The 23486-nt window shown below is 43.2% G+C and overlaps 1 protein-coding gene across 1 annotated transcript in view; it reads left to right on the top strand.

Annotated features, from left to right (window-relative positions):
* CRACDL (CRACD like) overlaps window positions 1-7529 on the top strand; it is a 102058-nt gene extending 94529 nt beyond the window's left edge. Inside the window, exons 11-12 of the mRNA XM_090065182.1 lie at window positions 1863-2004; window positions 3539-7529. Of these exons, the coding sequence (XP_089921308.1) occupies window positions 1863-2004; window positions 3539-3669 (273 nt within the window). The 3' untranslated portion in view covers window positions 3670-7529. The remainder of the gene's footprint in view (window positions 1-1862; window positions 2005-3538) is intronic.
* Window positions 7530-23486: the final 15957 nt, after the last annotated feature.

Here is a 23486-nt window from a genome sequence, read left to right as displayed (position 1 = left end):
TAAGGCTACATGCACAGTTTGGTTCCAGAAGCTCCTAGGTAACAGTTTTTAGCATCTGAAGAAATTAAATGAGATGAACGTAAATTCTCCAACACCAACAGACAATATCAAAATCTAGATTTTGACTCTTTGCACAGCAGTAAATCAGACTTACTTGTGGTGACACTGGATATTGGCAGGCACTGCCTTTTAAAATAAGTTATACTGAATATTCATGTACATACCACAGACTGCTGTCTGTGCTTAATAGAGTGTGAAGAGGTGTGATCGCCAACCAATATAGCTGTGCTGGCAACAGCTCATAGTGTAGGTGCTGTTACCCTGCCAAAATCTCATTATTACTGTTTGTATTGTTTGAGGGGAGCATGGGGGATATGGTTCTACTATCCCAGGACAAATGACACTTTTGCTGGCATGTGTGTGTCTACGTTAGTAGCGTTTCATTTATATGAAATACTGGTATTCCTGTACTGAAGGAGTACAGATCATGGTTGTCCCGTTAGAAATCGGCATATCATGTTCTAAACTAAAAAAGCTCTCTCCAAATGATAAAAAATAATTAATACTGATAGTTGGATTGATAAGAAAAGTTTCCTAAGGTGGTTTCCAGATAAGATTAAAACCATAATAGAGTTTGAGAATATTCATAACAGTTAATAGAAGGAGCTAAATCAACCCTGTGTGAGGAATGCCTATGTACAAAAAACACCAGATTTTAGTTTTCAGTGGTTCCTGCAAATTGTGCCATCCAGATTGGTTCTCATCCAATCATGCCCCTGCATTTCTTCCACTATATATCTTTTTAATAACAGCAAGACTTCTTTCAGGGCATGTCTATACATTCAATTAGTGTACATGAATAATGTGCTGATTGCTCCAGAGTTTTTTGCTCCCAGATGTGCCATTTGAACATGCACCCAGGAGCAGTTAACCCCAGAGCATGTGCAGCAGGGGGCCTTTGGAGTCAGTCTGCAAGCCCAGGGCTGCTTCCCCCAGCTCCACATGCTGTTGTGGGGCTTGCTGGGGCATGAGGGAGCTTCAGTATGGGACTAGCCAGCAAGCAGCCCCTGCACTAAAGCACCTTTGTGCCCCAGCCAGCCCAGACTATTTACATGTACGCTGCTATGGAGTTTTTTACTCTGAAGCAGGATAGTATAGTTTACTGCAGCCTAATAGCTGTGTAGTTGTAGACACAAGATGTTTACTGCACAGCTAATTAGTCAACTGTGCAGTAAACGTATCATATAAATATGACCCCAGAGATATACTGCTATATAAACTCCTACTTTTAGGGCATTTCAGAGCATAAACAGGAGAACCCCAGGAAGAATGCGCTGACTTGGTTGGCATTACATTCCTTACAGTTTGAAGGAGTTCAAACCCTGAAATCCCAGCTCTGCCTCCTTTCCCCCTGACCCAAGTCACAGATGCCCCAATCCCATGGATCTGGGGAGAAGGAAAGGGAACATACTGTTAAGTTAGAGACCCCTGACATGCAGCCAAAAGTATTATCTGCCAGGTTAGACTGCTGTATTCCTGTTAGCATACAGATGGTGGGATAAATTTCCAGTGAGGGAAACAACCTGTCCTTCCTTATAAATAGGGCAAAGTAGAAAGGGAGCCTTTACATTGTAAAATTCCAAGTGCAAGCTCTTAGAGTTCTATGAACTGATAGCTCAAGTGGCATGAATGGAATAAGTGCATGATGAGTGTTTTCCATTGTTATGGAGGAGCATCCTCTATTTCTGTGTTGCTCATGTTTTGTTTCTGGATTTCTCCTGCCATTCCTTTCTCTATGAATTATTTAAAATAGAGAAAATTATTTAAAATACCTGTTTTCCCCTAATCCCCTTCTATAATAGGGGTCAGTGAAACAACAAACAGATTCCATCAGGAACAAATTTTCAGATTCAGTCACTACTTCTGAAGAACAGAGGAAAGAAACAAAGTCTGATGTGAAAGAACCACTGCCAAGATCCAGCTTGCTGTCGCATCATGTCTCTGGTATGAAAATAAATAATTGAAGTACACACACAAGCTGTGTCTACATCACTGATTCTCAGCCAGGGTTCTGTGGCACCCCATGGTGCCTTGAGATCCTTCCAAGGGTATAGCAGGGTGCCATACACTGCACTGTTAGGTGTGCAAACATGATTCATAAAATAATCCCAGAGATTTGAAATAGCAATCCATAGTGTTAAAAACATTCTAACCTGTTTTGATCTTTGAGTTCTTTGCAAAACAAGAATTGCACTATTATTTTTTCTTGTAGTCAAAAAATGAATGAAAACTCAGGACTGGCATTTTCCAAGGGGTGTCTCAAGTCTATGGAGGGGTGCCTTGAATCTAAAAAAGGTTCACAACTGCTAGTTTACACAGTACACTTACCATCCCCAGAAAGCATCTTCAAGTACACTGCACTGCTCCAGGCAGACTGCTGCCTAAACCAGACGGAGTGTAGTCAGTCTTCACAGTACTTGAGAAGTCAGTTATTTGGAGCAATCACTCAGCAGTACTAAGCGACTCAGATGAGCAAAACAACCATGTGCTTTAAGTGTTGGCAAGATCAGGGTCATCGAGCCTGTTATTTCTCCTATTTACTTCTGACTTCAGTTAGGGCAGGTATGCAGCTATTTGTTTAACACCTTCTGCAGTTTTATTTGGGGGAATTCAAATAAAAGCCTAAGTCTGTCTGTAACGCTTTATTTGCAATCTGATTGGCTGATGGAAACAGCCAGAGTGCTCCAAGCATGGGCAAGTGCTGCCATGATTCTGAAGCTGCTCTGAGGACTGGACAAAGGGTGGGGGAAACGAGGCCAGCAGCACTGGCCTCGGCTCCCCTGCCCCATTCCCTGCAAGCAGTGCCAAGGGCTGGACAGAGGGTGGGGGAGCTGAGGCCAGCAGTGCTCCCTGCAAGAGGCAGAACAGTGGCAGCATGGGGCGGTAGGTGATCCGCCCCCATCATTCTTGATGGGCAATTGGCTAGTGTTTTTATAATAGCCAAGCTCCAGAGCAGCCTCAATTCTTAGAATCATGGGACTAGAAGAGCTGAAGAGGCCCTCTAGTTCAGCCCTCTGTTCCAAGCAGGGTTGTCCCTGTCTAAAACATCCCAAACAAATGTTTCTCACCTGGACTTAAAATACTTCCAAAAATGCAGTAACTTGTTCCATGCTTAATCACTTCCGCCTCGTAATTTATGCTCTTACAGAAATCATGAACTGGGAGTACCAAACCCATCAGAGATTTGAGTTCTAAACACACTGCCCCGGATATAAAAAGCAGAGTGCCTGCAAACATTTTTGAGAGAGTATATTTTAGTTCCTTTCTAATGTATTATAGAAGAAATTTATATATGAATTTTGTTATCCTGCAAAATAATATTCTGAGTTTTAAAGAAAAAAGTGAGGTCTTTATCTGACTTTCAAGGTGTGGGTTAATATAATGAATATTTTAATATATTACATATGTCATAAATATACAGAATATATCATATAATGAATTATATATTGCTTCTCTTTTTTCTGCTATAACTCCTCAGCGTTGATGGAAAAAGAAGAAATAAGCAAGTGTAAGAAGGCCAGTCATTCTGCTCCAGATCATCCATCCTGGATGGAACTTGCCAAAAAGAAATCTCAAGCTTGGAATGATATGCCACGGATTATAAAATAGGATTTTGCACGTTGGACCAATAGCATCTGCTTCTTTGGATAATGTTGTAGTCATCTTTTTTAATGGCTTTAGACCGGGTATTTGTAATGAAAATCTGTGGAACTTGAGAAGGGCTTTATTATAGAGCTGTGGAAAAAGAGTGCAATAAGTGCAATCAAAAAGCTTACCTTAAACCTCTTGTAGCAATCAGGATGGTACTAGAAATAGTTTAAGCCACTTTAAGGACATTGTTTTTCAAATTTTTTGCAAGATATAACTTTCTGCCTTATATGGTACGTGTATTTTCCCCTCTCTAATGATATTTGCATAAAACCAAGGTCTTTGTTAAGCCACTTGGAACTTCTGGATGCAAATGTGTTTGTTACACTTTCTTAATTTTATGTTCGTCAGTTGTCCACTAACATTTTGATTTTCTGAATTTGTCTGGTACATCTTTTAACTCAAGTGTTTGGGCCAAGTGGGGGGTACTCATGAATTTTATTTTTAGTGAATAAGCTATCAAACATTCACTGTGCAGAATTTGCTCTTTGGGCTACGTGATGGGTTAGCCAAGGTGCTTGGTATGGTTTATAATATGGTAATTTGTGCGTGAGTAAACTTGTTTGAGGAATTTTCACTCATTTTCATGCACAGATATTTATGTGAACAAAACTCACTGCAGAAATGGTCACAGAAAACTGAGTAATTGGGAAACAAATTCAGATTTGGGATTCCATACATATATTTATGAATATTTTTTTCCTAGAATTCACCCAGCTGCTGCTATTCTTTCTTTATGAGAAAAATGGCTTGTGGTATGATAATTACTGCTTATGGTTATGTTTATGATACCAAGGATAAAGATTATGAATGTAGTTAAAGAATATTAAGCACAACCACATGGTTGGAGCTTTATCTCAGTAGTTAAAAAAGCAGGAACTGGACGATTCATAGAATCATAGAATCAATGAGTTGGAAGGGACCTGGACAGATCATCTAGTCTGACCCCCTGCCATGGGCAGGAAGGAGCACTGGGGGTAGCAGAGGTCATAAGGTGGGGTGCCTATCCAGTCTCCTCTTGAAGATCTCCAGGGAAGGTGAGAGCACCACCTCTCTGGGAAGCCTATTCCAGGCTCTGGCCGCCCTTATAGTGAAGTAGTTCTTCCTAATATCTAACCTAAACCTATCCTCCCTCAGCTTATAGCCATTGTTCCTGGTGACTCCAAGGGGGGCCCCGGTGAACAGACTTGATTGAGGCATTTCTCAGCTCTATGACCACATGAGCTTAATTCTCTCCTTTTCCTCCTGCCTCTACACATGAATTGTAATAAGAAATAGAAAGTTCATTATCCCTTACCACACTAGGTTAAGACTGCCATTTTCTTTGTGCCCACAACTCCAGTTCAGTATTCTGTTCATTCAGTCTAGTGGGACTGCCTATGCTGCCTGCATAGCGCTGATATGGGAAATAATGGCTGCTAGTTGGCAGAGTTCACACCAAATACTGTGTTCTACCTCTTCTTTGGCTGTACGAACTCAGCTAAAAGAAGCTAACAACAATCTGTTGGCAAATGTCCTAAGATGAATGTGTTTTTGTTAAGGCAAGTGTTCTTCATTCTTGTAAGAATGTTACGTGAAAGCTATGGGGTTTTATTGTGGTAGAAAGTGGAGGGGACTTCCTTAATTTCTTATAAATTTGTGATTTGTTTGTATTTTGTTTTTTGGGTTTTGTTTGTTTTTTCCTGGAACACTAACAGTCTTTTCAGATCTGTAAGGAGACCGTCACTTAGAATTTCCTGTTTTTCTGATGCTGGCAACCCCATGTCCTGGGTTGGTGTCAGGGATGGAAAAACACTGGGTGTAGAAGCAACTTTAACCTTTAATGAAGATTTTTGTAAGTGAATAAGACATCAAAGTTTCTGAATGCTTGAAACCAGTTGTGTTGCTTCAGGCAGGTCTCCTTAGTAATAGAAAATGAGGGAGGGAGAGTCTAGAAACTCCACAGTACAACTATTTTTCTTCAAAGAATAAAAACTAAACTTAGCTTCTATTAAAAAGACACATGCCATCATTTGTATCCTGAAATTAAAAAAAAATGCTTGATAGAGCCTTTTGTGGCAAGAGCAACCTATATGTATAGTTAAAGGACCTGATACTGCAGTATCGTTCTTATGCAGAACTTCTGTTGATCTCATTGGAATTACAGATTTCAAAGCAACAGTTCTTGTAAGTGTTTGAAAATCAAGAGCAGCAGTAGTTGTCTAAGTTATGCAGTGTTAAGGGCTGACTTCTGTGAATTTTTGGATGATCTAAAAAAAGTGAAGACTTTTCTTACATTATATGTAGAAAGATGTTTGAGAACAAAGGTCAGATTTATACTTAAATTGCCACAAGGCTGTTTGCACAGTCAACCTTCACCTTGTTCCTTGTTACTGTGCATTTAAAGCATAGCCTTTAATCATGAATTTTTCAAACCAGACAATTTATACTATATGTTTGTGTTAAATGTGCTAGAGAACATGAAAAGACCACTTTTAGGTACCATTAAAATATCTTTAAAAATCCCCCCAAAATAAATAAAATTCTGCTTTGTGATTTTCACACTTTTTTTTTTACCTGAAGACTGTATTACATCTTGCAGCATTCCTGAGACAGCCCTAAAAGAAAATTAAACACAAATCTGGATTTATATATTTTTTAAATCTATGTTATTTGATTATTACATGCTCCAAGACTCACTAAAGAATAGATTGCTTTCAGGACATTAACTTGAAGAACCAAGATTCATGGTTTGTTATCCTTCTTCTTGGTTTGATTCTTTAAGTGTTGTGGGTGAAATCATAGTGCCATTGAAGTCTGTGAGTTTTGTCAGCGAGCTCAGTGTGTTCAAGGTGTGCTGACTCCCACTAACTTGGCTTTTATTTATCTTTTTTTTTTTTAAATGATTGATGGTTTGTAGCAGGAGTAGTAGCAATTGGCTACAGTGGGCATGTTCTTGGATCCATGGATGCCAACAGCAAAACTTCCACTGATTTTAGTGGAAACAAGCTCTAGTCTTGCAGGGTGTTTAGTGTGACATGGCAGTAGCTCAGAACCTTGAAGGATCACATAAGTCAGTCTTAGCCAATTGTTAAACAGTCACTATTATCCACTCAGTTTGCTGGACAGTAGGTCAGAACTATTTCAAGCCAGCCTGTCTTGCCTCAACCAGATAGGCTGTATTAGGCAATACAAAAGTGTAGCATAAATGTATTTATAAACACTTGCTCATAAGGAAGCTGAGCTACATTTTGCACTTTCTACCAGGTGGAAAAGACTTCGTAAGCAGTTTTACTGTGGATGCTAGTGTACTCTTCCAGTTTGGAAGCAAAATGGTTGACTGACTCAGCAGGATCCATTTTGCTGGAGGAACTGCAACAAAAACCAAGCAATACAGTAGCAAATCTATTGAAATAACGTGGCCTTAGCATATAAAGAAATACAGTTTTTAGTTAAATTAATACAGCAATCAAGAAAATCATGAAAGTGAAGAGTAGAAAGCCTTAGTGTTTTTTCCTCTCTCAAAAGTCATGGACTGTATATTTAGGAGCAGTCCTTGTGCTGGCTGTTGAATGACTGAATTTCAGTGTTGAATCTAGCTGTTGTTCTGAGTACATTCGATGTAAATGAAATTGTGTTTTATGTTTCTAAATCTGAAAACTGTAGATTTTGTGACTTTACATGGTATTTTCTATTTTGCTTAATGTAATATAGCTACCTCCTAATGTATATTCCAGTAATTTTAAGATTAAAAAATCACAACTAAATGATTTTAATGTTGTATAGATAATTGTAATAAATACCTTTTAAGGCCAAAACATCTCTCTGGCCTTTTCTTCCAACTGATGTTGTTTTGCAGTGTCTTGTTTTTAACAAAGCATGTTTCCCAAATTTATTCCCTTTCTTAGGGGCAGTTTGGGCTAAAAAACCTTTTTATCAGTAAAAAGGTTCAAAAGCAACTTTGAAAACAGTTTGTCATAATTTGGGGATTCCAGTAATTCCCTGGTAGTCTCGAAGGATATAATAAAATTGCCAAAATGTTTGCTTTTATATATGTAATGAACACTCAACTATAGGAGACAAAGGTTTAATTATAGGGTTCTGTTTGCAGTTATAAAGTAACTTCTTTTAGTGTAAAAAATAGTATCTAGTAGTGCAGTATCTTTCACAGCTACTTAAGATGAAATTCACCCCTATGCAAAGAGCCAATAAAATATCTGTATAATATAAGTCATCAAAATAGGCCTTACATTGGTCTTCAGTGATGTGTAGGCCTTATGCTGCCCCTCTGGCCACTGATGCATTTCAGGGTATAGACAAATGTACCTTTTAATGGCTTTTAAAAGGAGAGGGGAGCTGCTGCTCAGGAAATGGTATCAGTTATAATGTAAGTGTTAACAGAGTTAACATTGTAGCAGTTTTGCCACCTTCCCCTTGCCCCCCTTTGCCCCCCTCCTTGTCTTTTATAGGTATGGAATCATGCCAAGTTGCATTATAACAGTCTTTGGAATCTTTTTTAAATTGATACAATTGGGTGTGTACACACATACTAAGCCAACTTAAAATAATCTGATTTAACTAAGATGACTTAAGCAGAAGCTGACTTAAATTAAGCCACGTCAAAGCATACACGTGTACATCTCCCTGATATGGTGGCAGCCATCTTGTGAGCTAAGTCAACTTAACTAATGCGGCTCAATATAATACACCGTGGAGGTATGTTATCTTGTGTTGCATTTAAGGTGGCTGCTCCAGACTCTGAAAGTTAAGTCGGCTTTAAAAAAATTTAAAAAATTAAGCCAACTTAATGACAAAGTTAGTAAGTGTATATGCACCCATTGTTTCAGCTGTTTATAACCACTTGCATGTTGTCAGCACTGATGGAGCATTCCACTATTGGGTGTGATTTCCCCCTATGAATTTTATGTTGTCTGACATCATGAATTTATAAATGCTATTATAATTTTTTTATCAATTATTATGTCCAGATAATTCTCCATCTGCTGCTGCTCTTTACTCATGAGGCACTGCTGTAAAATATATATTTGCATTATCCCAACTATATAGTCTTGGTTTCCAGTACCTTTCTATGTCTGTGGGTTACCTGAACTTTCCATTTCTCTATATACATTGGCTTTATTCCCAGAACACCCGTCCTGCAATGACCTAAGGCAACTTAAATGGCAATCATCCAGGAAAATATAAAAAAAATATTTTCTCTCTCCAGGATCCAGAGTATACCTGGGAACTATCAGTGAATTCAGTAAGGCTATGGAAAATTTTGTTGAAGGAAACTGTGTGGGGAAACCATTTTGTCCCCCAACACTTGCTTTCTATACTTGGCATTGTTGATTTCTTTCTGTTTTAATATCAGAAAAGAAAATTTTATTTTTCAAATGTTTATTATGAATATGAACCTGACACTTTTTTTTCTGTTTCTTATGCCTTCTTTGCAAATAAATTGCAAATGTTGTACATTCATAATTCTAATGAATGGCACTCTGTTCTATACAGGTTCTTATAACTGTTTCACAAAAACCTTAACATATACTAGAATATCTATTAATTCGTACTAATGAATAGGTGACCTACTAAGTTCTGGGACTTTTCACTCTGTTGAATTCCAGGTGTTGGTAATTTGTTATGAAATTAACTCTAACAGTCTGTTTTTGAAAGTAAATTCTGCCTGAGAAAGCTCCTAACAAGAAAAGTCAGTGTAAGAAATATAAGCACTATCATCTACTTTGAGATGGATCAGAAAATAAATCCTACTGTACAGAGAGCAAATGATACTGTCCATCCTGGTTGTTTCTGGGAGCACAAATGAAATTAGCTGCTCTGACCTGAAAAAGGTCCTAAGGCATAGGCGGTGGAAGGGGCTGCTAACATGGCTCAGGCCCCGCCCCCCCCAACACAGGGCAGCAGGTATGGCTGTAGGGCAGCCTGGCTGCAGGCTGCTGAAGCAAGGGGGAAGGGCATACATACTGGGATGCCCTCTGCAGCCAGGATCGTAGCTGGCCCAGCAGGCAGGTAAGTTTCTTTCAATTTTTTTTTTCATGTACTGCAGGAAGTAGTGGGGTAGGGGGAGGGACGAATCATTCACCCCTGCCTCATTCCCTGCTGCACTGTGGGGATTCATGGTAAATGGGGCCCTGGCTGGGCTGGGTCATGGGACAGTCAGAGCCTGGTGGCTCCTCCAGAAGTACAGTGCCAGGGAGCCAAGTGGGGGCATGTGGCCCCCCTGATCTTTGCATGGGGCAAGGGTGGGCTGCAGCTGCAAGCTGGGTTCTGTCTGCTCCCTGCCTCCATGCCTCACTGCAGCTGCTTTGAAAGTGGTGTGGCCTGGTGCCATGTGCTTTGCTGCCTGGCCTGCCCAGCGGCTGGATTCTCATGGTGCCATGGCAGTAAAGCACAGAGCAAGGAGCAGGCAGAGCCCACCTTGTAGTTGCAGCTTGCCCTTGCCCCGTGCAAAGATCAGGGGTCACGTGCCCAATGCTCCCCCTTGGGTCCCTGGTGCCATGCCTCTGGAGGAGCCGCTGGGCTGTGCTGGGCTCTTCCCAGGGACAACAGAGTGGAGTGGGGTGGGTGCAGGGGTCTTGGGGGCTCTGTCCCCCCCAGTGCAGTGGTACAGGCAAAGCTGGCCTCGCTCCAGCCCCTGGCTCTGGGGTCTCCCGGGCAGTGCGGGGCTGGGGCTGGTGTAGGGAGGCAGCAGGGCTGGGGGTTGGCAATTTGATGAGGGCCACTGGTGCCAGGCAATGACTCTGGGTGCGGGGGAAGGGGTGGCTGCATGAGCACAATGGGCCCCAGCCCTGATCCTGAGCCCGGGCCCAGCTCTGCTTTGCTCCCTCCCAATCCCTGCCTGGTCCTAACCCCACTCCCTCCCCTCCCAGCCCTTTCCTCTCCCCCCACAGACTTTCTCGCCAGGGTGGGGGGTGTGCATGTGCATGGTCAGCACCCCCCCCCCGAAAAATGTTCTCCCTCTGCCTATGACCTACAGCAACTCATGTTGCTCTTGGGAAAGCTCCTGTATCAGGGTATAGAGGAACAGGTCTCAGGCTGAGACAAAGTAAAGGAAGTAAGAACAAAAAGATTCTGGAAGGCTTTCCTAATAATATTTAAGGATTGTGTTGCTTCCCTAAATGATTGCTACCTAACTACACTGAGATACAACAACGGGGCATATATTCCTATGAGTGGTTCCATTGTAACCAATGAACTGTGAGCATGAGTGAGTGTTCACCATGTGTAAGCTTTGGTATTTCAAAGTCAACTGTTATGTCTTAAAAACAGAGTGAAAGAATTAGAGACCTTAGTTCATCCCGACCACACCTCTCATTAGCTTGTCTCCTGCACTATTTCTACTTTTTTGTTCTTTTTCCCTGTGAATAGATAGTGTCTTTTGTTCAATGGAGATACCTCAGAAAACATTTTCTAGGGTAGCTAAATGAGACGCTGTCAAAGAACCAACCAGAATTTCAACTATGGATTGTTAGGAGCTGTGGGAAATATCCAAAGTTATGACAAGAAAAGAATTTTAGCCAGTCATAACCCAGAAAAACCAACCCTCCTGTCTCAGCATCTTGAATAGACTCCTGTAAAGTAGAACCTAGATAACTCATGTCCAAGTGGTTGACAATCTGCTTAATTTGCAGTGGGTTACTGACTTAAGTTGAGCCATTCAGCTGTTTGCTGTAGCCTTTTACTTCAAAGGATATTACTTCTCTACTCACTGGAGCTCAGCAGCAGACCTGTGCATCTGTTTGCTGCAACTCTAAATATCCGCTGTTATAAACCTTCACAAACCTTCCTCTTGGCCTAACCCTGCAAAGAATGCAGATTCTCCTGGACCTTAACGGACCTTATTCTATGCTCACTGTACTTAAGATGACTCTATGGACCTGTTGCCTGCACAGAGTAAAATAGCAAAGAATCCCTATCCCATGAGTACACCCTAAGCATGCTCATATAGTGCATGCTTTCCAAGTTGGCCACTCTCTCAAATAACCATTCTTTTTCAAACCCACCAGTATTTTTTCATTTCTATTACAAGAATGTGCAAAACATAAGTAACTTTACAAACTCAGTGAAGACATATTCACATGCATTGTTACGTGAAAATGTCTACAGCAGGGGCAGGAAATTATTTTGGGTAGAGGGCCGCTTAACGAGTTTTGGTGAGCTGTCAAGGGCTGCATGGGCAGCCCTGCCCCTTGACAGTTGCCCCACCCCCTTGTTGCCATCTTAGGGCTGGAAGTCCCATCCCTAACTCCTGACCTTTGCCACCGGAAGTCCCTCCCCTTGTCCCTCCTCTCCTCCCCTGGGAAATATTCCTTTTGGGAGGTGGAGGTGCCATCCTAGAACCAGAAAATACCCAAATCATACATTAAAAGTCAAACACCTACTATAACCTATTTAAATTTTATTACAAAAAATATTTTTGTCATGATTTATGTTTGTGTAGTGTATGGAGAGGTGATTGCATAATAACTCCAAATTCTTAGTTTTGTATATTGTGGGGGAGGTGTCTGGTAGGGTGTGGGGTGTGTGTAGTAGGATGTGAACGTGTGCATGTGGGGGGTTGTGAGGGGGTGTGGGAGTGTGTGTGGGGGGAATAGGGTATGATAGGGGGTTCTGTAGATGTGGGGTGTGTGAGGGAGGGTGGGGGGATACAAGGGTCCTCCCACACTCTCCCCATGGCACAGCAGCAGGCAGGGCGCTCAGGGCAAAAGCACCTGGCGGGGCACAGCTCTGACCAGTGCTTCACATCACAGCAAGGGGCACAACCTCTGCTGGGGCATCTGTATTACTGGTACTCCCTGCCAGTCAGGTGCATCGCATGCGCTCACACAGCACAGGAGGGAAGCCCCATGTGCTGGACGCGGCTGCCTTCCCTGCCAGGGCTGTGCTGCAGGGGAGGGAAGCCCCAGGGGACTTCCCCTGGTGGGGTGGGGAAGGCAGCTAGTTCCCTCCCAGGCTGTGCAAGTGCAGGAGCTGCATGTGAGTGGCAGGGAGCGCCGGCAACACAGACAGCCTGGGGGAGGTTGTGCCCCTCGCTACAATGAGCAACACTAGCCGGATCCATGCCCTGCAGGGCACCTGCAACCGAAGCGCCCTGCCTGCTGCCGCTGCCACCACCTGTTGCATGCCATGGCAGAGTGTGGATGGTAGACCCCACATCCCCAACCTCCAGCACACCTACAAGTTGCCCACCCAAGCTCCATGCTGCCACTGCCCACCTGAGCGCAGGCTTCACACTGCCACCAACTGCAGCCCCATGCTCCAAGCTCCTGCCCAGCTGCAGCTCCACCCCTGCCACTTCCCCACCTGCTGCCCAGAGCCAGCATGAGACTGGGGAAACAGAGCAGGCCCCAGGGGGCTTTATCAGCAGCCCCATGCAGAAGCTGTGTGCTGGCTGGTGGGGCCTTCCAGCCACGAGACTGGGAGCGAGGCAACAGGGTATGTTTGGGGCTGTGTGTACCTCGCTCCCAGGAAGGGCTGGGTGGGGCACAATTTGTTGATGGATGCTGCAGGCCAGATAAAAGTGTTTGGAGGGCTGGATCTGGCTCCCAGGCTTTATTTTGCCCACCCCAGGTCTGTAGCATGCCTTTTGTTTGGAGAATGGCTTGTTCCAACACCTAGGTAAGAGCAGTTACAAGAGAAACCTCTCTAGCATTGGGTAGACTATGATGATAATTCAGAAGGACAAATACAATCAAACTAATGAGATGCCTGCAAAGGAGAATAACAAGTCCTGTTATACTATGTTGACAGGGACATTTGTTTTTTGGGGGATGTTTTGTTGTTTTTTTCTCCTCTTTCCGATCTTCCTCCAATAGAATACCACATCCAAAGAAACAGCAGCATCGCTTCATTAAACCCTCAGAAGGGAAAGAAAAAATACCCACTGAAAAGAAATGTATGCCTTGAAAAAAGGGAAGGAGTTGTGAAAATACAGCTAAGTGATTCTGTCTTAATAGGGAATTGTCTCAGAGCAGGGAAGCTGCCTTGCAGACTTCTAACTGGCTTGTTCTTTGTTGCTTATTCTGCTTACATGGTGCAATTCAGCGGGCTGCCTGTTGGTGAATAGTGACTGAATTTCTTTAAAGTCATATTCAGTTACCAAGCACGTTCCATCAGAGGAAAGGAGAAATGGGGCACTAACTGCCTGGGGCAGCTGGTTGTAAGTCACTTTTGATGGTGGATAGTGCAGTCAGCTACTCTGGAGGAACTCAGGGTTATTGACATTTCATTTTATTCCAGTTTCCCTCTAGAATATTTAATTACTGGGACTATAGAATTGAATTTACCTTGAGATCCTGGATAGTAGGTCAGGACACTTGCTCTGACCTGTTTCACTAGTGCAGGAATGAAGGGGGACCCTTAAATCTTTTGTTTTGTATTTAGAAAATGGTACTGTTCCTGTTGGAATTAATTTGCCTGGACTTACATATTGGTTTGATATCAAGAAAGTGGAGGACATTTATATAAAAAGGCAAATCTGTGCTGTTTTCCCTCTTGCAGGGACTGGATAGTTTGCTCAGGTCTCCTGTCCAGCTAAGGGTCTCACCGTGGCTGCTAACTGACATGACTCAAGGGAGAATAGTTTTGGACTAGTAATGTGAAGAAGTTGTAACAAGGATATAGGAGAGAACTGCTTTATGCAGATGGATAAGAGGTGACACTTTTAAAAAAAGATGTCTTAGAAGTCTTAACCTAGATGCTAGAACCTAAACTGGATTTAGTAGAAGGTCGGGGCAGATTCAGGAGGGGTGCAGTGGTGCAGTTGCCCCCCCCTCTGATCCCTGCTCCACCCAAACTTTAAAACAAACTGCCTGGGAGGGGCATCGGCATTTTCTATTTAGGCAATGCTGAGAGAGTCAACTGACTTCATGGATCCTTTATCATCTCCCTGATTCCTGATAATCTGTCCTCACTCCACACGTTAAGGACCCTCTGTCTTTTTTAATGGTCTTGATGTTCCACTGCAGTTTAGTTTAAAGTTTGGCATTCCCAGTAATGTGGGGTTTTTTTCCCTATTTCATAGCCCTGCAGACTGTTTTTAGTTGTAGCTAAAAAGTTTAACATAGGTGTAGTAATATTAACTCAAGTGTAGAAATGACTGACACCAAAGTATTGGAGGCACTGTCAAGATGCTCAAGAAAGCTATACTTTGTTTTATGAATCTGAATAAGAAATATACATTTAACTATAATGACTATGGGTTTAATGACAATATCTTTTGACTATTTTTGCCTAGTTTGTTGTGTTTTTTTAATTTAATATATAATCTAGCAAATTAGTGCACATTCAATAGTTATGTTTGTTTTTGCTTTAATCTTAAATAATAATACAGTGCTAGCCCCCTCTTGCATATTAGTAAAGCTTCTAGTTTCTCTTTTAACTGGGGAAAAATGTGTGTCATGTTGTATGTGGTGATGTGCCATACCATCTGCACCCCTCTTTTAAAAATCCTAGAACCGCCCATGGTTGAAGGTTGGAGATGCATTCAGTGCAGAAAAAGGTCCTGAAATTCTGCTAAAGGGTGAAGTCTAATTTAGAATAGAGAATAACAATCTTAATCTCTCCTAATAAAATTTCCTTTTGAGTTTTGTGTGTCCCTGAAGAGATGGGAAATACATCTTCAATATTTGTAAAAATATTAAGTGTCTACCTTAGGTTTTATGAAAGGAAGTGTGCTGGCTTCAAGCATCCTTCCTAAATCAGTGGGGAAATCTCTGAGTAAGCTGCTGTGCCTAACTGCAAGATAAGGACAGTAAGAACAGTGCTTTTCCTTTTGATTCTAAGCCAGTATTTGGGCAACCTGTTACTTTTCTCTTTGGCACAGGCGTGCTTTCTATGTCACTGGAACAAATTCTTCAATAGTTTTTTCTTCCCAATGTCACTTGCTCAACTCAAGCTATGCAAAAAAATATGATTCTGGATTCAGAGGGGAAATCTACGTTTATTAGGTGTTTTTTAATGTAAAGTTAGCTATGAAAGTACCTTTTTAAATATCCTTCTTTTTATGGATTAGCTTCCTTCATTTTTCAAGGAGTTAAGGCAATGAGAAGCTTCCATTCAGATTCTGACTGTTAATTTTGCTGAGTTACTTAGTATTTGCATTGGAATAACTAGGATCCGAATATACTCTTTCATCTCTGTGAATACCAAGTGGCACACCATTTTATAGAAGTATATCTGGGAAGGGTTTCAAAGAGGATTTTTAAACTCTCTCTCCTTTGCTAAGTCTGCAACTTGCTTTCCCTTTTTTTGCCTTGCCAGGAAATCCAATATTCTAATCAAGTGAAAAATCATTCCTCTTTGCATGGGGTCCACACAAGTGGTGCATATGTAGCTCTCTCTGTCCTCTAGGGCCTGGACCACACAGATTTATGAGTTGATATAACCTTCAAGCTAACAGGGGATATTTTAGAGTCAGGGGCCTTGGGTTTAATCCCCAATGGTATCGTGTTGCATTACAAATCAAGTCTCGTGCTGACTCTGAATTTCACCCTTAATGAATGTAGATCTTGCTGAGATTAATTTATCTATACTATTGAGTTGGTCTTTTAAGGGATAGATATATTGATTCATAAGTGAATTAAGCCTATGAATTCTGTCTACCTGATCTTGCCAGATATCATAACTAAATTCTGTATTTTTAATTAATTTTTGCTCAGTTACATGTAAGAGGTTTATATTGATATTCCTCCTGCTCAGGAACCGGTATGGGAGTGGTGTTTTGATTACAGGAATTACACGTAGTTACTTATTTGTTGTGAGTAATATATTTTATGGTGCTTTCCCACTGTTAATAACTATAGTGGTGTTTAATTATTGAGAAGTTTTATAAAGCATTTTTAAGAGAGAAATTTATTTCTGATTAAATAAACATTATGCAAATTCCAGTGTTTTGGTTATAAAAAACCAGACTTGGATAATGTCCCTGTTTTTATATCAAGTCAGTATATGCTGGGCTGTAATTGGCAGTAAGTATCAGTTATCCTCATTTTAAAAACAGGTTATGCAAACATGGGAGCATTGGTGTTTAAGAGCCAGAGTAATGTTTAGTGCCAGATTGAGTTGGACTTTGCACGGTGGGGATGGAATGAGGAGTTTCTCCCTGTGCCTTTGTATACCTCCTGCTTAGACTGACCACATCATAATCCACACACTCCCTTGGGACCAGTGAGCTGAAGACTAACATCCTTGAGCTAGGCACTTCTCCAAAAATGAGTGGGAAAGAAGTATGGTCATTTTCTTCTATGGAAGGGTGGGTACCTGGCACATCAAAGAGGGGTTCAGTGTCTATTGCCCCCCCCCGGAGATACAACTTTTCTTCCCTCTTCTTGCATTGTCTCCTATGCGGCACACTAGCTCAACACAATGTGGCCCTTGGTAGTTTTTAAGATTTACATATAAAAGGTTAGATTGTGGTGTAGTAAGAGCTGCCTTGCGGCTTTACTTCTAAGATGTTAGAGCATATACTCTACACTTTGGTATCCTGGTATTTGAAAGTAATTGCATTCTTCAGAACAAAGGATTCTATATGTGTCAGTCCTATAATTCATTGCAGGTTTGTTTCTCTCAAGATAGGAGTAATAAAACACAGAGATAATATGCTCAGCATGAAATACACTAGCAGTACAGTGGTTGTCATTATCAAATGTGTCATCTCTGGCATTTTACCAATTCAGAGGCATCTTATTACCATAATTGCTTAGTATACTCAGACTGCCAGTAATACTTACAGCTTTGATTTGGTGTTTGTTTCTAGCCTTGGCCCTGGCCACACACATGCTAATAACTTGGGTACTTGCTGGGGGCATTAGTATTCCCGTCCACAGTTCAAACTGCTTAGTGTCATGTGAGAAGCCTTAATGTTGAACAGAATTTTTTTTTGGATCCAATATTGACATGTGTCACTTACATTGCTGTCCTCCAACTGATTGCAATTAATTACTTGTATACAGTGGAGAGGAAATTAGGCATTTTCCTGATATCTGGATATATGGATATAATCTTCCAGTGGACCTATGGAGAAGTAAATGAACCTCTTCAAAGATAACTCTGTTTTTAAGCCTTAATTTTGGTTTTGTGGACAGGGTGTTGTTTGTAAGGAACCACATAAATGTTTGGAGTCTATGGATGTGGGATATGTTTTGGAGGCGACACCAGGATCACCCTTCCTCTGCTGCTGCTGTTGACGTGAAGAGAAGATTGGAACAGTGCAGGAGAACACGGTAAGGAATAGAGAGGCCCCAGAGCATGTGGTGTGTGGGTTCAGCTCTTTCCTTTCTCCCACATCCCTTGCTTCTTTGATTTCTGCCCCTCTGCTTCAACACATGCTCCTTTAGGAGGAAAGAAATGATGGAGGACCACTTGAAGAGATCAACATGCAGCTGGAAGTTCTTGGGCTGGGCTAATTGCGGCCAGGATCCAGGAGCTAATAGGTATCTTAAGGTTTTTATATCTTGGTTTTCAGGACTAGGGACAAACATTCAAAAAGCCTGAACTTGAATTGATTCAATCTTTGGAGGTTAGTCCAACCTGGCTAGGCTAAATAACTGTATAACTGTACAGACATCCCAGACATTCAGGCATCTTCCTGCAGTGACTCAGGCTAGAAGCTGGGGGGCGGGGGGGCAGTAGAGCAGCCTCCCTTCCCTTCTACAGGGCTGAACTGAGGGGGGCGTGGCCAGGCCCCTGCAGGATTAGAGAAGGGGTCCCCCCCTTCCTTGATCAGCTCTGTTATCAGTGTTTATCACCTGATCAGAAAACAAAGCCTTGCTCATTAGTTCATGCTCTTCTTAAACAAAGAAGGAATGGAGGGACATTACCAGGTGAGCTGTTGATTAGCACCAAAAAGCCCTAAACTGACACTGCTGTCTGCCACGGCACAGACATAGCCAGCATGTGGTCTGCTCGCTAATCCTGAGGTGTCTGTATAAGGTAGAGAAGATGGGAGATCCTGGCTTATCAGGGAGTGGTGAGAGGAAGGGGAGAGCAGGAGGAAGCCAGGCAGAATCTGCTGTGCTTGCAAGTCTCTGTCAGAGCTGCAGCCAGAGAGAAGAGGAGTGGGGCCAGCCCTGCTGTGGAGCACAGAGCCCCACCCAGCCCAGAGAGCACACCAGGATGCCGGGGGAGTCTGGTTTAACTTAAATCAGCAAGGGGTCTGGGACGGACATTGCATAAACCAGTTTGACCCAAATCTGTTAAGTCTGATACTACATTCAACCTGGTTCATCTCAAACTGGTTTCAGCGATTTTCAAACTGGTTTATGTGCACTGAACATCTTTCCTGTTACAGGTTTAAACCAGTTTCTGATCACTTAAACCAGTTTGTGTAATGTCTGTCCCCAGCCCAGAAGTTAAAGTTTGCATTACCTTAACCGAAGGGTGGGCAAAATATAGCCCAGGGGCTGGATTGAGCCCACCAGCCCATTCTATCTGGCCCGCAGGGTCCCTAAAAAGTTAGAAAATATTTATCTGCTCCTGGCTGCCTGTCAAAGATGATTGGAGCCAGGGGCAGTAGGACCCAGGGGCAGCCGTCAGCAGGACACAGCAGCCCAGCCCTGCCCCACTCCCAAGCATTTCCCTGCTGTCCCAGGGGGATGGAAGCAGAGGCCCTGGAGCCCCCTCCCATGACAGGACCCGAGGCAGGGCTGAACCACCCTGAGAAGAAAGAGAAAAGCCCTGAAGGCAGGGCATACTTACCTTCTTTAGGAAAAGCGGAGCTGGATGAGCTGTGCCGAGACAGACTGCCCACACGGTTCATCAGTTGCTTTTATTGCCGACCAGGAACGGCACAGGCAGATGACATCATCAAAAGCCACCGTCCGGCTGATTTCAAAGCCGGTGGTGGGGAAATGGCTGAGGGAGCAGCACCACTGGAGCCAGAAGGCAAAGCTGCTCCCTGGGCTTCACACAAGCTGTGTCAGCAGTTCAGGAAGAATCCAGAGAGGGACCCAATGGAAGGGTCCAGGACCTATTGAAGGAGATATCGTGCCAGTCCAGCAGGGTGGCTGGGCCAAGAAGGACGGCACTGAGGGAACTTGGAGCTGCAGATGCTGGACCTGTGAGTGGGGCAGGCTGAGGCCCTGTTAATGCAACTTTTCAATTTTTTTCTTAAATTGTTTGGAGTTTTCACAAGGTCCCAAAGCAGGGAAAGGGACCACGAGTGACCTCTTTAGATCACGGGGAGCTGGGACAGTGCAGCAGACAGCTACATTTTGAGGGATGACCCGGCACTTTGTCAGGGACAGACCAACGTCCCATGATCACCCTGTGAAGAAGGATGCTGGGAGATGAGCAGGGGGGAGAGAGGACAGGCAAAGACATCAGAGGGCGATCCATCATATGGCTTTCCTGAGGGCTGGTGCATGGACGGGGTGTAGGAGCCCCAAGAATGCCCACTAAGGGCAGCGCCTGGTCCACGGGGAGCTGCAAGGAGCTCCACCACTGAAGGGAAAGATCAAGCTGTGGCAGCAGAGTGTCGGGATCTCCCTCAGGGTGAACACAACCCACTGTCTAGGCCTCAGGAACACACCCTGTGGCCGGCACTGGGTGCATACTCCAAAGTGGCAAGACAGTGCCTACATGAGGCCAGGTGGGTGCACCTGCCTTCCTGCCTTTGCAGTGCTCCAGCACCATATCACGCCCAGCCAGATCCTCGGATGCTGGTACCCCGTGTGTGTGTGTATGTCCACACCCACACACGCCAGCCTTCCCCCCACAAAACTAATACCCATCCACACCCCTCACACTCCACCCCCACACCTATCCACCCCCAACAGACACACCTACATACCCACAGTCCCCCACAAACCTATACCTACCGTCCGTACAATATACAAGAGTAAGGCTTTATTTTAAGCTATTAGATTCAATCACCTCTGTGTACATTATATAGGACAAAAATATTTTTTAAAATCAAATTAGTGAATGTTTTAAATGTGTGCTTTATAGAATATAATTTGGTATTTTTCTGGTTCTGAGGTAGCAAACCCCCTTGTTGAAAGGAGTACTTCTGGGGGATAAGTGGGGGGAACTTCTGGTGGCCAAGGTCAGGGGGTAGGGGGTGGGACTTCCATTCACAAGATGGCAACCAGGGGGTGGGGCACTTGTCAAGGAGTGGGACTACCCATGCAACCCTCGACAGATTACCAAAGCTCAGTATGTGGCCCTCTGCCTGAAATAATTGCCCGCCTGTTCTACCTGTAGCAAATGTATACTTTTCTATAATTGTTTATGTATAGAATCTAATTACTGGAGGGTCATCTTAAATTAATCCCCCAATTGCTGTGGCATAGAAAGAAGTGGCAAGGGGCCAGGCAGCCTGACCCTGGTCCTTGCTCCCTGCAGTCTTCCCTCCCACTACTTGCCCATCTGGTGCCTATGCCCTCTAGTGCCACTCACTTTTAGGTGGCAGCTCCAGCTCCAGCTCCAGCTCCAGGCATTGAGTATATGGCTTCAGTCTTGGCCCTGGGCAGACAGTATCCCCAGTCACAGCCAGGCAGCAGCAACAGTGACCTCTCTGACCCAGGCAGGCAGTGGTGGTGGCAGCTTCAGCCCTGGGCCCAAGTCAGGGGCAGAGGGAGCTGCATCCATTCCTCTGCTGCTATACCAGCTCCCCAATATCTCCCCCACCACACACACACATACAGTCTCCCCTGTACCTCCCTGCCACATTCCCCCAACACACTATGTGGTCTCTCCGACACCTCCCTTCTATGGGCCTCTGCATGAGCCACCTCAAGCTACCGTAGTCCCAGCCAGGCAGCAGCAGTAGTGACACCAGCGCTGGCTCCAGTCCGTCAGGGCTTAGGGCAAGAGCCAGGGTCACAGCAACTGCCTACTCTGGGCCAGCACTTGAATCAAAGACCAGGCTTTTTTCCCCCTATGTTAAATGGGGAATAAAACCTTATCTTGGATTTGAGTAAATACAGTAACAATAGAGAAAATGTTATATAGTATTTTAATTTTGCAAATGGTGATCACCTCTGAATATCTGGCAGGTGCATTTTGGGGCTTGAATGGAGGTAGAGTTTTATCCTTTCTGATAGCAGGAGGAAGGATGTTAATGCACAGATTCAAGGTTTTAGATATGGGAGTTCTATTCCTTGCCATACCAAAGGCTTCTTGGGCAAATTACTGTTCTCAGTTTCAACTCTGCTATTTAAAAATGGACCCATAATAACACATTACCTCACAGGGGTCCTGTTGAGGTCTCATTCATGACATGGTTGAACTCATGTATAATAATAATGAGGCAGGGACCCAGTGAAAGAAATAGTATTATGTCCTGTAATAAAAGACTATTGTGGTGCATTCATACAGTGACAGAAGAAAGGTGGTAAAAGCAGCCTCAGTCTGGGTATATTTTAACTTCTAGGTAGTTTATGTTGAAATTCCTTTTTTCTCTTTCTTTCTATGAATGTTGCATGGGGTTACTTGCTAAATATTGATAATGTGAGCAATACTGTATGAGATTTGCATAAAGACATTGGGCTATATCCAATAAAGGATTTAATCACTTATAAGTTACTCATGGCAGCACCTAACCTTTAGGCATCTGGCTCCTGGAATTGAAAACCATGAAGCAGGCATTTCAGGTTCCTATCCTGTGTATGGACAAAGTTGGGTATGTCAGAAAACTCGTTAAAAAATGCCCCACGCTGAGCAGGGAGTCTTCTAAACTTAACCAGAAGGTGCACAGGAGTGTATCTGAAAATCTTTTCTGCAGAGTTTAGGTGCCTTCTCTGTTGGCATTTTAGAATTAAAGTGGCTACAGGTTTCATTACTGCCCCTTCCTCCTCCTACTTACTTAGGTACCATTGTGCTTTGTTTCTGGATCCCAAGTGGACTTAGGCAGGATTTGGATGACTTGCTGCTCAGACTGGAGCTGTTCCTAGACATGCACAGTAGCAGAATACTGGTGCGGACCTAATGTTCTGGTTAAACGTGAACGTGTCTCCAAGATTAAGTTGCTGATAAACAGGGCATTCTGGATCATAATTTGGATTTAGACACCTAAAGTCTGTGCTGGATGTGGCAAATGATTCCTGTTCTTAGCAGCTTAAAATTAAAAAGATCTTCTAGTACTTTAAACTTCAAAGCTCTCTTTGGAAAATTAGCTTATTCAGCGCAGAATACATTTGTTCTGGTTTGATATGCACGGAACAATGTGTGCATTTGCATAATTTGAAAATATACCAGTGAAACTTAACAACATTATCTACTATTATGAACTAGCAGTAGTATTGTAACAAGACCCTAATGGAAATAGGGAGGTCATTGTGCTAGGTACTGGCCAGTCCCTACCACAAAGGATTTGTACATTAGATATAAAAGAGAGAAAAAATGGTGGGGAGGAGGGTAGTTGTGGGTGGGGTGAGAAGGAGCAGAAGTACAGAGAGGTGGGGTGATTCACCTAAAATGACACAACCACAGTAGTGATAGAACTGGGAACAGGTCCCAGGAATCCTTTGATTTCTGACTGGCTGAGTCACAGGCTCAGGTGTGTTCTCTAAGTCAGTCAGAGGCAATTGTTAAACTGTTACACATTAATTTCTGGGCTGCCATTTGCCATTTCTCAGCTAAACAAAAACTTTCTTTTGCTTTCCACTCAGCAATACTTCACTCTTCTTTTTCGTTTCTCTGATTTTTACGAATGCCATAAAAGCAGCACAAACAAGGCTTCCACATATCTTGAGGAGAAATTACAGGTGCTGGCAAAGAGAACTCAAAGCTTGGTGAATGATGACAGCCTTATAGCTCTACTAGATGACGTGACTATA

The sequence above is a fragment of the Crocodylus siamensis genome, chromosome 1 (assembly GCF_052110815.1).
Source record: "Crocodylus siamensis isolate JL-2025a chromosome 1, ASM5211081v1, whole genome shotgun sequence".
Taxonomy (NCBI): domain Eukaryota; kingdom Metazoa; phylum Chordata; order Crocodylia; family Crocodylidae; genus Crocodylus; species Crocodylus siamensis.
Note: the sequence above shows the minus strand (reverse complement) of the source record. Positions and strands in the feature narration are given on the sequence as shown.